At 36.2% G+C, this 14,049-nt stretch overlaps 1 protein-coding gene across 5 annotated transcripts in view; it reads right to left on the bottom strand.

Moving 5' to 3' along the window:
- The window catches only part of EHBP1 (EH domain binding protein 1), a 303,679-nt gene that overhangs the window by 54,400 nt on the left and 235,230 nt on the right, over window positions 1-14,049 (bottom strand). For 3 of the 5 annotated variants that reach the window (XM_081832045.1, XM_081832041.1, XM_081832043.1), the window contains one exon: window positions 5,381-5,528. In XM_081832045.1, coding sequence (XP_081688171.1) covers window positions 5,381-5,528 — 148 coding nt within the window. The remainder of the gene's footprint in view (window positions 1-5,380; window positions 5,529-14,049) is intronic. The other 2 variants (XM_081832042.1, XM_081832044.1) reach the window with 1 other exon arrangement.

The raw sequence follows: 14,049 nt of genomic DNA, 5'->3' as shown, positions 1-14,049 counted from the left end.
TGAAGCAGACGTCAAAATTGACCCCTCCTGTCTGAGTGACTAGAAGGATGGCATTGCTATGAAAAGAAACAGCTAAGTCTGGAAATGTGGTCAGATATGGGTACTTTCAGGTTCTGGAGATATGTAGAAAATTGTACTTCCTTTCATTATTCACATATACAGTGCTGGGTTCCTGTGTGATGTTAAATGGGTGCCATTCATTTTACTTCCAGTGAAATGAACTCTATTTATATTACCACTCACCAGCAATGCTGAGTGGGTTAACTCAGTATTTATATATGTATTGCTAACCTTAGATAAAAGGATTACTATTGGGGAGGGCAAGAGTAAAAATTGATCTCCTATACAGCTCAAGTCTTCTTAAGAATGGATTTCTACTTTCTTTCCATTCACTGACTTCAGTTTTTAGGACAAACCCTTGAATTCTTTTCAACATTAATGTTACACATTTCTTAACACCTGTGGAAATGGTCTAAATGCATCCTAGCAGAACTAAAGTGCATGTGTGTCTGTGTGAGATATCACATATTGTGTTTATGACATCTATCTATTTATCTATCTAATCTATCTTTATGGCTAACAACTGAAAACTTAGTAGGCGAGCATGGCAGAAACTAAACTAGAGACCCAACAGAAGTTGGTTTACAAATATGGCACATATAATGTATGCAAGAAAAGGTAAAAGGAGATTGGATATGCATTGGAATGAGACAGCACATTCCAGCTGACACTGAGCAGTACTATAAGCAAAATGGGAATCCTAATGGTATGATTAATAGCATAGCAATAAGGCCAGTCTTACAAAACTTATCATTTATAAATAAGTTGAATGAAAAAAAAGGGTATCTGGTGACAGTAAAAAAAACACTTTTACAAAAAGAAACTGAGGTGATCATAAAAATATATTCAGAAAAAAATTCAGAAAATATATTCAGAAAAAATTTTCTCACTTGTATCATGATTTTTTAATTCTCATTGAAGGTCCCTATACAATTAATGACTTTTAAAGTTATTCTGTAGAAATCAAACATGAGACAGAAAACACAATACAAATATAATTATTAACAGAAGCTGAAAATAAAAATTACTGAAGACCTATAAGATCTCATTTTGGTTCAACAAATTTAGATAAGTCTATTGCCATAACTGAAATAAAGACAACACAGGAACACAAACATTCTCATGGATGAAATTAAAAAAACATTTCCTTTATACACTTGTAAAAACAAAGAACACTACTTTATCTAAGTCAAAGAGTGGCAACAATGTCCAATGAAACGTTAAACAACCCTAACCTAACTCAAACCAAAGTGATAAGCTACAGAATAAATATATATAATAAATAAAATACATATCATATTTAATATACCATATAATATATAGTAAATATATGATATAATGTTAAAACAGGATAGATACCTCTTTCCAAGTATCCATGGACCATTAACAAAAGTTTACCATTTATTCGGTCAAAATAAAAGCTTACTAATTCCCAAAGCAGAAATTCAGGCCATATTCTCAGACCACAACATCATACAACTAACAATGAAAATACTAAACCTTGTCCCCAAACACTTGTACCTCGCCCAGTAAAGATCAGTACAGTAAAATGAACCCACTAGTTTGCTACACAGAACCAGGATTTTCTTTTCTTTTCTTTTAAGATTTTATTTATTTATTTGAAAGAGAAAGAGAGCATGGCAGAGGGAGAGGAGAAGCAGGCTACCCATTAAGCCAGGAGCCCGATGTGGGGCTTGATCCCAGGACCCTGAGATCATGACCCAAGCAAAGTCAGAAGCTTAACCAACTGAGCCACCCAGGCACCCCAACATAGAACCAGGATTTTAAAATGAAGTTATTATAGGTCTATAACTACCGAATGATGCAGAAATTGAAAAACATGATATACACTACAATATCACCTGATTCTCTCATAAGCCCTAAAATTATGTCAAAAGGAGGACAAGTAAAAGCTAGCCTATAGCTCCTTGGACAGATATGATTCTGTTATTTCACAAGAATTATGCAATTTCTGGTTGCAATAGGATGCAAGTGGGTTGCTTGAATATGGCTATATACAGGACCTAAAATACTTTGTGCATATTTTCTGTGGACACCATGAAGCTGAACATACCTCACCTCAAATTTACTAAGTTTCCTTTTCTCACTGAGACAGGTTGCTGCTTGAGAACAGAAAAAAGCAAGCTTTTCAAGTAGGTTCAGGCAATGAGTCTGAGTAATGATCATGTTCAACACATTCCCCAGGCTGTACTTCCTTGTTATTATTTCAGCTCTTGATACCCCCTTCCTTTGTCCCTCTGGAACACTGCTTCCAAAATCTTCCTAACCTCATCCTCCATCTAGGCTGGTCCCTATTTATTTCTCTCTCCTCCTTTTACATTATTTCTTATTCAGACCAGATGATTCCCACTAGACAACAGAAGAGTAGATACCAATTTGTTAATTTTTCCCCCTGGCTTATCAACCTCATAAGGTTATTTTCCCTTAGGAATTAGACTCTTGTAAACCCAAGTGAATTTCTAATTTGCTATGCAAGGATCAGCAAACTAGCATGGGGGAAAAATCTAGCCTGCCACAGTTTGGGGGTAAATAACTAGCAGGCCCATTCATTTATATAATGTTCAAGGCTACTTTCAGGCTACATGGCCAGTAGTGAGTAGTTTAAACAGAGACCATAGGCCTTCAAAGCCTAAAATATCTACTTCAGCTATTTTCAGGAAGTTTGCTAAATCCTGGCCTAGCACAGTGACTATCACGGCTCATTAGATAAATGCATACGTATAATGGTTGAATGTCAGACAGGAATTTTACCCTTTCACTTGTCCTAAAGGTCTCTTCCCCTTCTCCCAACCTCAACAGCTTCAGCTTAGACCTTGAGGCCAGAGAAGACCTAGTCTGATCCATATACCTTTACTCAGGTCAGGGAACAGGCTTCCTCCATTTGTTGTAGGTCAACCTTAGCTCTGATTAAGAGCCTATCATCTGATATGTGGCTGCTTTCAATATCGGAAATATAGTGTGTCCCATTGGCGAAATGGACCCTGGTCACATTGATCTTCTTAGGGAACAGAGTCTAGACTCTTTAGGTTTTCATAAATTATCTATTGAACCCCATCCCATCTTCATTTCACCTGGCTTTCCCTGTTCTAGTCTATACTTCTTTGCCAGCTTGCAAATCCAATCCTCATTTGTTTTTATTTACTTTGTTGACTACTGAATGATGACAAAATCAGGTCTTCACATTCCCTAGTTACCAAGTAGGGAAAATACCCATTCTTTGGGTTGTCACACTGATGAAGTCCCTCTACCTAGTCTAGTCCTGGCCTAGTCTCAACTGGGGTTGGACTATAGTGGTAAGACAAATTATACAGATGACCCTTCCTATCTACGAATTTTCATAGATGAAGAAAAGCTTGGCTTTGATTATTAGAAAGCATATATCTGATTGATGGAGGCACAAGGTTTATCCATAAAAATAAAGTAGATAAAAAATATATAAAAATAGATATAAGAAAGAAAAGATGAAGATCAGTGTGCTTGAGTCTTTCAAAGAGTAGGTCAAGTACCACCTTAGACTAGGAGGAGAAAGAAAAAAATGAGAAGGTATAAAGCAAGAGGCAGTTGGAAGAGCTCATCAAAAGAAGAACAGATCAGGAGGGAGCACATGGACAAGAGAGTTAGCAGTGAAAGACCAGTCAGCACCAGGGCTGGAAAAGCCTTTAAAGTGAGCTCCACTCATGGTCTATGATAAAGCCTTTGTTGTCATCCAGTGACATCTGCCTGAACTCTGAGACTTCATTTTAACATTAACCAAACTACCTAAAAACAGCAGTAGTAAATAATTAATTAATTAAAACTTTTAATTTTTAGCTTTCCCAGAGTTTACAGCTTATTTAAAATAGCATTATTATTTGCTCACCACTGAAAAAAATAATAAAAGAGACACTGGATGCCTCTCTATCCTATTATTATCATGAGTTTATGAGTTTCTCCTAGGAGTTTATGATGCCACAGGAAGGGAGCATTAGTAGCTTTAGAACCTTTATATGGAGGGTCAAGAATATGAGTTTTTTTCTATATTCTGAGATATAAGGAGGCAAAGATTTTTATGACTTACTTAGAATATCCGGAATTTTTATGATGCCAAAGAAACATCTTGTTATTAATAGTAAATGAAAGCAAATTATCATAGCATTATATAAATGTAGCTATGAATAGTTACTGATGTTATTATAAAACTATAGTAGAGAGTGTAGAAATTGCAATAAAAATTCTGAATGATAGGAGTTGAAAAGTAAGATGAAGGATTAAGATAGACATTCTGAGAAGACCAGAGGGATAGATACACAGCTGTTTAGGAAAGCAGCTTTCAAATTTATGGAATGGAAACTTATATGCTATAGGCATTAACTGGAATTCTCTACAACAGTACATTTTTAATATAAGGAATCAATTAGAAATAACAGCAGTCAGTTTCAGTTTCCTTTGAAGAAACTTATCATTGACCTAGAAATAGCTTACCTCTGCTTCAGTTCTCTAAGGTCTTAATTCGAGTCCACACTTGCCTACTCTTCAGAGTGATCTTAGCATTCTAAGATTAACTCAGGACAAGTACCTGGCATGTTTTGGTAGATAAATAGGTTATACACCTTTGAAATAAAAAACAAAACAAAACAAAACAAAACAAAAAAACCCACAGGCCTCTTGAGTATACTCCTCTTAAACAAAAACGTAAAAAGTTCCAAGTTAAAGATGCCCAAATTGAGCATTAAGAGGCAAAATCAAAATTCTCCTTAATTGTATCTATAGTCCTGTCCTAACATCAAGCTGAGAATAATTTCTGCAGATACTGAAGAAGACCTTCTTAGAATAAGGAGACTAAGAAGAAATGGATATGGGGCTTATCCAAAATCCTTACACATCAGGCTATGAGGTCAGAACACTGTTAAAGCTACTTTCTAAAGATCCAGTTCCAAGCAAAAATCTTTCATGCCAAAGCTCACCACTAACAAGTCTCGTGACCTAAATGATGAGGACCTGATTGCATTTTACTCACTCCTACTATAATTAATGAGGCATCATGGGGAATCATAAACCAAAGTCTGTATGAGTTTTTTCCTAAATCATATTCTAAGAAAGTACTTCTAAGAAAGTAAAAATTAAACCAAAAAGTTGATCTGGGAAACAGCAAGAGTTATCTTCTGACTTACCAAGCTTCCTATAGGATTTTTGCAACATATCAATAGGTTAGAAACTATGTATTTGATGCAACATTTCGAAGTAAGAATAAAATGTCCCAAAGGTCCACTGCAGATTTCTGGGTTGTCTGTAGAATATGATACAAGATTCTTTAACTCACCTCCAGATGCCTTTGACCTTTCTTTCAACTTTTCTGCAGCCATTTCACCATAGCTGGGAAGTTCTGACATCTTCACTCCAGATCGAGCTTCTGCTATTAGCTGACGAGCTCTCTCTCTCAGCTGCCGACGTCGCTCTTCATCTTGCTGCTAAGATATATTGAACAGTTGCCAACTCAGTAATTGACAGAAATGCAATTTCATTTTCAATCTGATCATCATGATAGTAACTGGTTTACAGCATGGTGCTTGGCCCACATTATAAATAGGATGCTCTATATCAGTTGGATGTCACACCATTTTTAAAAGACATCCTAGAATCAGATTTTTTAAAAATATTTACAAATTATTGTATTAAAATGTCTGCTAAAATTTCAAACTAGCCTTTGAAGAATGCTTGGCAATATATATTCTGAGAAAATAGCAGGGACTATTATTAATAAAATAATCAGGCTTACAGAAAAAAGTCATAATACTAAAAAACAATTTCAATTAATACCTTATTTTTTAAAAATAGAATTTAACTTGCTATTTTCTAACAAAGGTATAGTTACTGGCTAACAGACATCTTCGATAGCATTAAATGCTGCTACATCATATTGATTATATATAAGAAATAGTATTTTGAGGGGGCTGGAGTGGAATGGAGATAGTATATTAGTTATACAAGTTATAGTTGTTGGTAGTTTTTAAATCAGAATTGGGTAACTGATATACTATCCCCATTCCTACTCCCTCTCTCCCCGAATGCACATTAAGAAGAAAAAACAAGGGGTGCCTGGGTGGCTCAGGCAGTTAAGAATCTGCCTTTGGCTCAGGTCATGATCTCAGGGTCCTGGGATCAAGCCCCACATTGGATTCCCTGCTCAGCAGGGAGTCTGCTTCTCCCTCTCCCTCTGCCCCTCTGCCCCTCCCCCCACTCATGCGTGCACTCTCTCTCAAATAAATAAAATCTTTAAAAAAAAGAAGAAATAAAATCTAACATGGTTTTTTATATTTAAAATAACTAAAAACTACAGAGAATTACATAACTAAAATTTCTGCTTACTAAAAAAGGATTAGAATGAATTGTAATAATCAATGTGAAAGTGCTTTGTAAACTAGAAAATACATAAAATAAGGCATCATTATAGCAAAACAAAACTTGAAATAATGTGGCCCCAACACACCTTTGCAGTGTTATCCTCCCTTAACCTCTCCCAACCTCCATAAAAGCTCACATCTATTTTATTCAGAATTGCTTTTATAGTGTAGTTTCATGCCCAGAGATTTGAATATGTCATTTTCTCTTCTTGGAATGTCCTCTCATTTTATTTAACTTCTAACTCATTCTTCAAGATTCAATTTAAATCCACTAAATTTCCCCTGACTATTCTTCCCTCCTCCCCACTGGTGGAATAACATCTGTGTTACTATAGTACTGTGTGTGTGTTATTACTTTTAAAAATAATACTTGTCAAATTACCTTATACTCTGTACAAATGCCTCCTTATCAATAGAACTAAGCTACTTTAAGGAAGGAGCTACATCTAATTTATCTTTGTATCTCTGGTCCTTAAGGTATACCTTGTACTTGGTACTTGCTATAGAAATTTCAAGCATGAAAACTTGTAACTTATACTCTCAAATGTTTATAATACAGAGGAAAGATAAAATGGCCACAATAAGGAAGTCTGATCAAACTCAACCAAGAGTTCAGAAGAAAGAACATTTCTGGGGCGCGTGGGTGGCTCAGTCATTTAAGCGTCTGCCTTTGGCTCAGGTCATGATCCCAGGGTCTGGGATTGAGTCCCACATCAGTCTCCCTGGTCAGCGGGGAGCCTGCTTCTCCCTCTCCCTCTGCTTGCCACTCCCCGCTGCCCCCTGCTTGTGCTCTCTCTGTCAAATAAATAAATAAAATCTTAAAAAAAAAAAAGAACATTTCTGTCTGAGGAACAAACAGAAGGTATCATGGCATTATGGTTTTTGAGTTGAGCCTGCAGAATGAGCAGGATTCGGAATGCATAGAGATGGTAGTCAGGAGTTAGGTGGGTCACTGTAAGAGAAACTACGAGGTGGGAACAATACACAGATACAGAGGCAAGAGAGTACAATTGAGAAAAAGTACATAGTCTAGTTTTCCTGAGCATGAGGCAAAAATAGTAAGAGAAAGACAAGGCAAGAAAAATAAAGCTGGGCAGATAAGACTGTAGAAGCCCTGTCCAACAGGGTGATTGATTGTAAAGAAAGCAAGGGCCAATTAAAGGTTTGGTTGTGTGTGTGTGTGTGTGTGTGTGTGTGTGTGTGTGTGTCTAGGAGAATGACCAACCAAAGGTGTTATTTGAGAAAGATGAATATGACAACAGTGTATAAGATAGGTTGGCATAGAGAAACTGGAAAGAGACTAGGTAGGAGGCTCTCATAATAGTCCAAGGAAGCTGTAATGAGATCCAGAAGTAGGATGGTGGCAACTGGAATGAAAGAGACAGTGTAAGAATATATTAGAGGTAGAACTGGTACCTATACCAATTGGTACGATATACCAACTTACTAGTTGGACAACTAGTAAAACTGTGGCACTTAAAATAAAGATAAACTAAGAGGAGCTATAAGAAGGGAGGGAGAGAAAGTTAGGAGTAAGACAGATTGGGTCTGAGAGGCTGGCTGGACATCCAAGTGAAGATGCTAGGAGGTAGCTGGGAAGTGAAATTCATGTTAGGAAGTGAAGTCAAAGTATGACTACTGAGCTGAAACTACAGAATATATGCAAGTACCTGAAGAGATACAGAGAAAAAGGGGAGCTACTGACTAAAGCATGGAAAACATCTGTATTAGATGAGAGGAGGAAAAGGAGATAGAGAAAGAGGAGAAGAACTAGAATGCTGGGGTATCCTGAGAATCAAAGTAGAAGAGACTTCATGACAAATGGCTGCAGTAAATGTGAGAGGTTAGTGAGTCTGAATATTATAAAGGGCAATCAAGGGGCGCCTGGCTCAGTTGGTTAAGCATCTGCCTTCAGCTCAGGTCATGATCCCAGGGTGCTGGGATGCAGCCACACGTTGAGCTCCCTGCTTTGCAGGGAGTCTGCTTCTCTCTCTCCCCACCACTCGTGCTTGCTCTCTCTCAAATAAATAAAATCTTTAAAAAAAAAAAAGGGCAATCAAACTTGGTAGGCAATCCTATTAGGGACAGCAGGGGTAGATGCCAGATTGGTGGAGCTCAAACCTAGGCAGTTCTTTCACACATTTTGAGATGACTAGAAATGAGAGCTTTCAAAATTAATGGGAGTAGATTAATAGGGGTATCAAATGGACGCAGAGAAATATTTGAAGCTCCTAGTGGACAAACTGAAACAATTTCAGTATCAAAAAGAACAATGACTGCAGTGAAATGAATCAATGAAATCACACATCGAATCAATGAAAAGTCATTAATTCACTGTGATATTCAAAAAGTTCTTAGATGGGGCGCCTGGCTGGCTCAATGGGTAGAGCATGCAACTCTCGATCTTGGGGTTGTGAGTTTGAGCCCCTGTTGGGTATAGAAAAAAATGTTAAAAAAAAAAAGAAAACAGAATGAGGAAAAGAATAAAGGGAAAAATTTTTTTAAAGTTCTTAGGAGGATGTATAAATTCATTTGAGGAAGCTTTTAAAACAACTCCTCTGAAAATTTATAATTAGAGGAAAATAATCAAGCAATTATCTTGTCCTTCTAGTAAGAACTAAATTTTAGGGTAACTAAATAGTCCCAGTCAATGAGAGAAAGCTCTACATTATACAATAATGCCAGCAATAATAATTTTTAAGAGGTAAAATTACAAAAACATAACCTTGTCATTCATAAAAGAATGACTCTGACATGGATTATCAACAGTTGTTAAAGCTCTTTGATAAATGTCCGATGGGAAACTAGATATTCATATTATGCTGTGGCAGACTGTATTTTCCAAAGATGGCCATGACAGTATTTCTCATTCCACATGTTCTCTGCAATGTGACCTTGCCACTCCCTCATCAAGTGGTAGAGTTTAATTCCTCTCCCCTTGAGTCTCAGCCAGCTTTAGGCACTTGTATTATAATCAGTAGAATATGTAAGTGTGTTGGGTGATTTCGAAGGCTAGGTAGGAAAGGCCATACCCCTTTTGCCCAGTTCTCTTGAAATTCTTGCATTTTTTACTCTCTGGGAACCCAGCTGTCATGCCAGCCAAATTAAGCCTTGAGTTTTCTTGGCCCACATGCCAGACATGTGAATGAAGAAGCCTTCAGAAGACCTCAGCCTTTAGCCATTTTGTGTCAACGCCCAATTCTTCAAGTCTCCCTAGCAGAGGCCCCAGACAATGCACGATAGAGACAAAGCACTATGCCCTGTCTAAAGTCCTGACCCACACAATCTGTGAGCATAAAAACAATTTTTTTTCACACCACTAAGTTTGGGGTAGTTTTTACACAGCAATAGTAATTAGAACATATGCTTAAGTAACACCACAGAGATTATTTCCTAGTTGCAAGGAGAAAACCTACTTGTAAATGGAGAGAACTAAATGCCAGAACTAAATCGAGGATTAGGGACCACTAATCTAATGGTCAGTCTTGGCATCACTAATGTCGGGTCAACCATATGTTATATTTTTTGATGTGAAGGACATAAAGTGCACACTGCCAATAATATTCTAGCCCAAATGCTTAAAGTGAATCCACTAAATAACTTCCAGTTTATCATATACACAGAGGATAGAGAAACATGATAAATGACATAGCAAGGAAGCAACCAAATAAATCCAGAAAGGTATGATATTCAGGATAACTGACCTGGTCATTTTAACAAGAAAGTTATGAAAACAAACACAACAAAAACCAACTAACCAATTACCATTACCACCAACAAAAGAAACCTAACCAGATGCAATGTATAGTCCCGGGTTAGACAGTGGTTTGGACAAACAAGTTGTACGGGACATTGCTGAATCAATTACAGAAATATGAATACAACCATAGTATTAAATGAGAGGAAATACAAGTTGACTGGAAAAAAAAAAAGTTTATACAATAATAACCTCATTTTGTCATTTTGGCAAAATAAATACACAGAAATATATGTATAGAAAAAGACTTGGAAGGGTATTCACAAAGTTGTTATGATGGAGATATCTAGGTGTGGAAATGCAATATTTTTGTTTTCTTACTTTGGCTTGTCTTCATTTTTTATTTTTCTATAATATACATGTACTACTTCTATAAAAAATGTTATTTTTAAAAAAGAATCTGAGAAGAAGGAAGAAAAAGATGAGATGGTAGGCTTCCTGGGGTGGGTGATAGTTGTAGAAGGAGCAAAAGAAGAGAGATCTAACAGGGAAATTTTCTTAATATTTAGAGATACAAGCTTACTTATAATTAGAGGAGTAGTATGCATCAGGCAGGGTGAGACTGAAGATGGGAGAATAATATGCATAAATCTGCAGTTCTCTATTTATATTTCTGAACATGGAAAATATACTAGGAATAAAAGGAGATACATGTTCGATAATGGTGATTCTGGTAATAGTTGCTGATATTTCTTAGCTTTTATGTGCTAAGTCCTTTATATGCATGATCTCATTTAATTTTCACACTCTGATTTTTACCAATGAGAATATTTAGGTTTAGAGTTTCAAGTTCACAACAACTAGAACTGATGTCAGAACTGGGAGTCCAGCTCAGGTCTGACTACAGAGCCCTTGCTCTTAACCAGTAAAATATTTGATCCCAAAAAATATCAAATTACACGACCAACTGAGGAAAATTGAGCTTTTACTAAACTTTCATCTTTCAAACTTAAGAAAAGTTAAGAGCACTAATAAAAACCATTATTTGATATGCCTCAGGCAACTAGGTTTAAGTGAATTTCACTGCGTGAATAATAACTTCTTGCAGAGCTGGAATGTGGTTGATTCAGACTAAGATGAAGTGGTCTTGGGTCATCTTAACTGAGTTAAAATGAAATAAATGATTCTACCTTTCCAAATATGAAATGGGAACCTAATTTTTTTCTCACAAACTACCACCTCCTTGGTCTCCCTCCTCCCCCAATAATATTCCCATCTGCAAATGTTTCTGAGAGCTTACCAAGAGTGCAATTTAACGCAGGCAATCATTAATAAAACCAACTCTAAATACTAATTAGGGACACTTTATCAATTTCCATGTAAATTGTTTGTTTGTACCTATTTACCCATCATTGTTCTCTATACAATAGAAAAAAATGCAAATGAACAAATCAGAATGCAGCCCTAATGGGACTTTCTGTTTATAACCATTAGCCCAGAGGTGTGCTGTAATTCAATTCTCAAGTAGCAAGATTTAGCCTCATTAACAGACTGCAAGGGCAGGTTACAACTCATAAAACCCTACAGTAAACAAAGTTTATGGACACAGCACAAAATCTTGAGCCTGATTGACAGAATTCTAGTTCCCTATCAGATTGCCTTGATTTACTTTTCTACTAATGTCCTAACACCACAGAGACAATTTTGCTTGGGCCTAGAGCTCTCCAGTGGGATGGCATATCTGCGTTGTTTGTTTTCTTACCCATTAGCTTCCCTTAAGACAAAGAACCAACTGAGAAAATAGAAGCTAATTGTTAAGGTCAAAAGGAAAAACTTGCAATTAGAGCAATCGATTATGCAATAATTTTTAATTTAATTGAGAGCATTAATTTCCAGATTCATTATAAGTAAAACTATTTCATTTTAATTTTTATATATAAGCTCCATTAAAAGTTGATTTTTGCAGTAATATTTACAGAATAGCAACAAAATCTATGGATCTTTTACTTGGAAGAGACATACTGTTTATGTCAAAGGGACAAAATGACCAGAGAGTACAGACGAAGATTATTTTTGTACACCTTTCAGCACAAACTGCTCAAATATGTAGATAATGAGTATTTCTGACAATAATGGTTTGCTTAAACCTACCCAAGTGGAAATGTGTTATTGTTATCTGTTTTGACCATTTCTGCATTCAAAAGAGACCAAAAAAAAAAAAATTACTTAGCTGTAAATAAATCACCAGTTTACTGTGTCTGCTGGAAAAAAAAAAAAGAAATCTTTTCACTGGGATGCAGGGGTAAAGTAACTTAGAAGATGGCTGTCACTAAAAAGAAAAGTGCACTTGAAAAATCCAATACAGTATGAAATTTACGGATCTTTCATTTACCTGCCTAGTCTAAATCAACTTAAGTAAACTTAAGTAGTTATAGGCTTCCTATTTCTATGCATGAGTTGGATGACACTGACCTTTTGCCATACAGTATTATTTGGAATTGGACTGTTATGTAGGATAATCTAGCTTTTGTACAATGGACGCACTCTTTGGGAGGGTTTGATGCAAGCTGTATTTTTGGAAGGCCACCCTCCCCACAACCATCTTTTTACAAAGCAGGTTGTAACAAATGTTTTGGTAAATACTAGCCCTGTGCCTGTGTATAGTGTTTTCACACATGCTGTCTTGTTTAGTACTCACAATTCTGTAAGGTCTCTCTGATGTGGTAGAAATCGAATCTCACTTAAATACATTGCCCAAGGTCATACATCTTATAAATGGCATAGTAAAAATGAAAATCATTGTCTCATTTCAAAGCACTGGTCCTATCACATAACTGGTGTTCAGAGAATGTTTCTGAGGCCCTACTGTTACTGTGATTTAAAAAAAAAAAAAACAACCCTGTTTTTTTTACTTACTCTTGGGCTTTACAAATCAGGTTAAACTCCCCTTTGTGTGCTACTGAATATACAGAGGTGAGGAGAAACTTGTTTATATTTATTTAAAACTTAGGTTCCAAATCTTAAATTATAAGCCTTCACAAATGTGCTGAATGTCATACATTTAAGCTTTACTTTTCTCTTTACTAATGTCTTCAGGATCAGGCAAAAGTCCTGTTATGGTACAAAGAGCTTGTATTTCAATACAACAAATTTAAGTATTTTCAAATATAGAAAATGGATCAGAACTAACCACTTTGGATGTAACCAAAAAAATATTTAGTCCTTTCACAGCATGTCTTCAAGTTACTATTTTCCTTATCGTTCTGAAATGGTCTACAATCAGCCATAGATAGATGCACTAGTAAAACTTGAACAATTTAAGGACAAACTCTTCAAGAATAAGTAATGTAATTCCTTGTTTCCTTTCCATAAAAATGTATTGGTATGCAATTTTTATATTTCACAGTTCACCGACATCTAGGCAAGCTTTCTTCCACTGCTTCAATGGTGCTACTTTTAATTTTATCCTCCTTAGTCGTAGTAATTAAAGTGATCAGCAGTGGCATCCCAGCGGCTTTGACACAGCTACAACCCCCTAGCAGACTTTTGCTTTTAAGGGGAAGAGGAAGAAAAAGACTAGAGTTTCATTTCACAGAGAACAAGAAAATCAAGCTTCTCCAATCCTCAACTTCATTCAGTTGTTCTTTCAGCAGCCTTTGGATCTTAAGAATCAAGTAAAAATGGCTGCCATGGGGGGTCCTTTTTATACTTGCTGCAAATGTCACCAACTGACATTACTTTAGCCAAAAAATGATGCCATGGATTTGTGAAGGTGAATTAGAACATGAGAAACTGTCAGTGTAGCTGCTGAGATCATTACCCACCCATGGGTGTCTTTCATAACATTAGATATTTTTATTCAGTCAGTTGAAAAATACAGTTTGAAAAGTC

This window comes from Leptonychotes weddellii, chromosome 10 (genome assembly GCF_054177405.1).
Source record: "Leptonychotes weddellii isolate Sample4059 chromosome 10, ASM5417740v2, whole genome shotgun sequence".
In the NCBI taxonomy this organism is placed as follows: Eukaryota; Metazoa; Chordata; class Mammalia; order Carnivora; family Phocidae; genus Leptonychotes; species Leptonychotes weddellii.
Note: the sequence above shows the minus strand (reverse complement) of the source record. Positions and strands in the feature narration are given on the sequence as shown.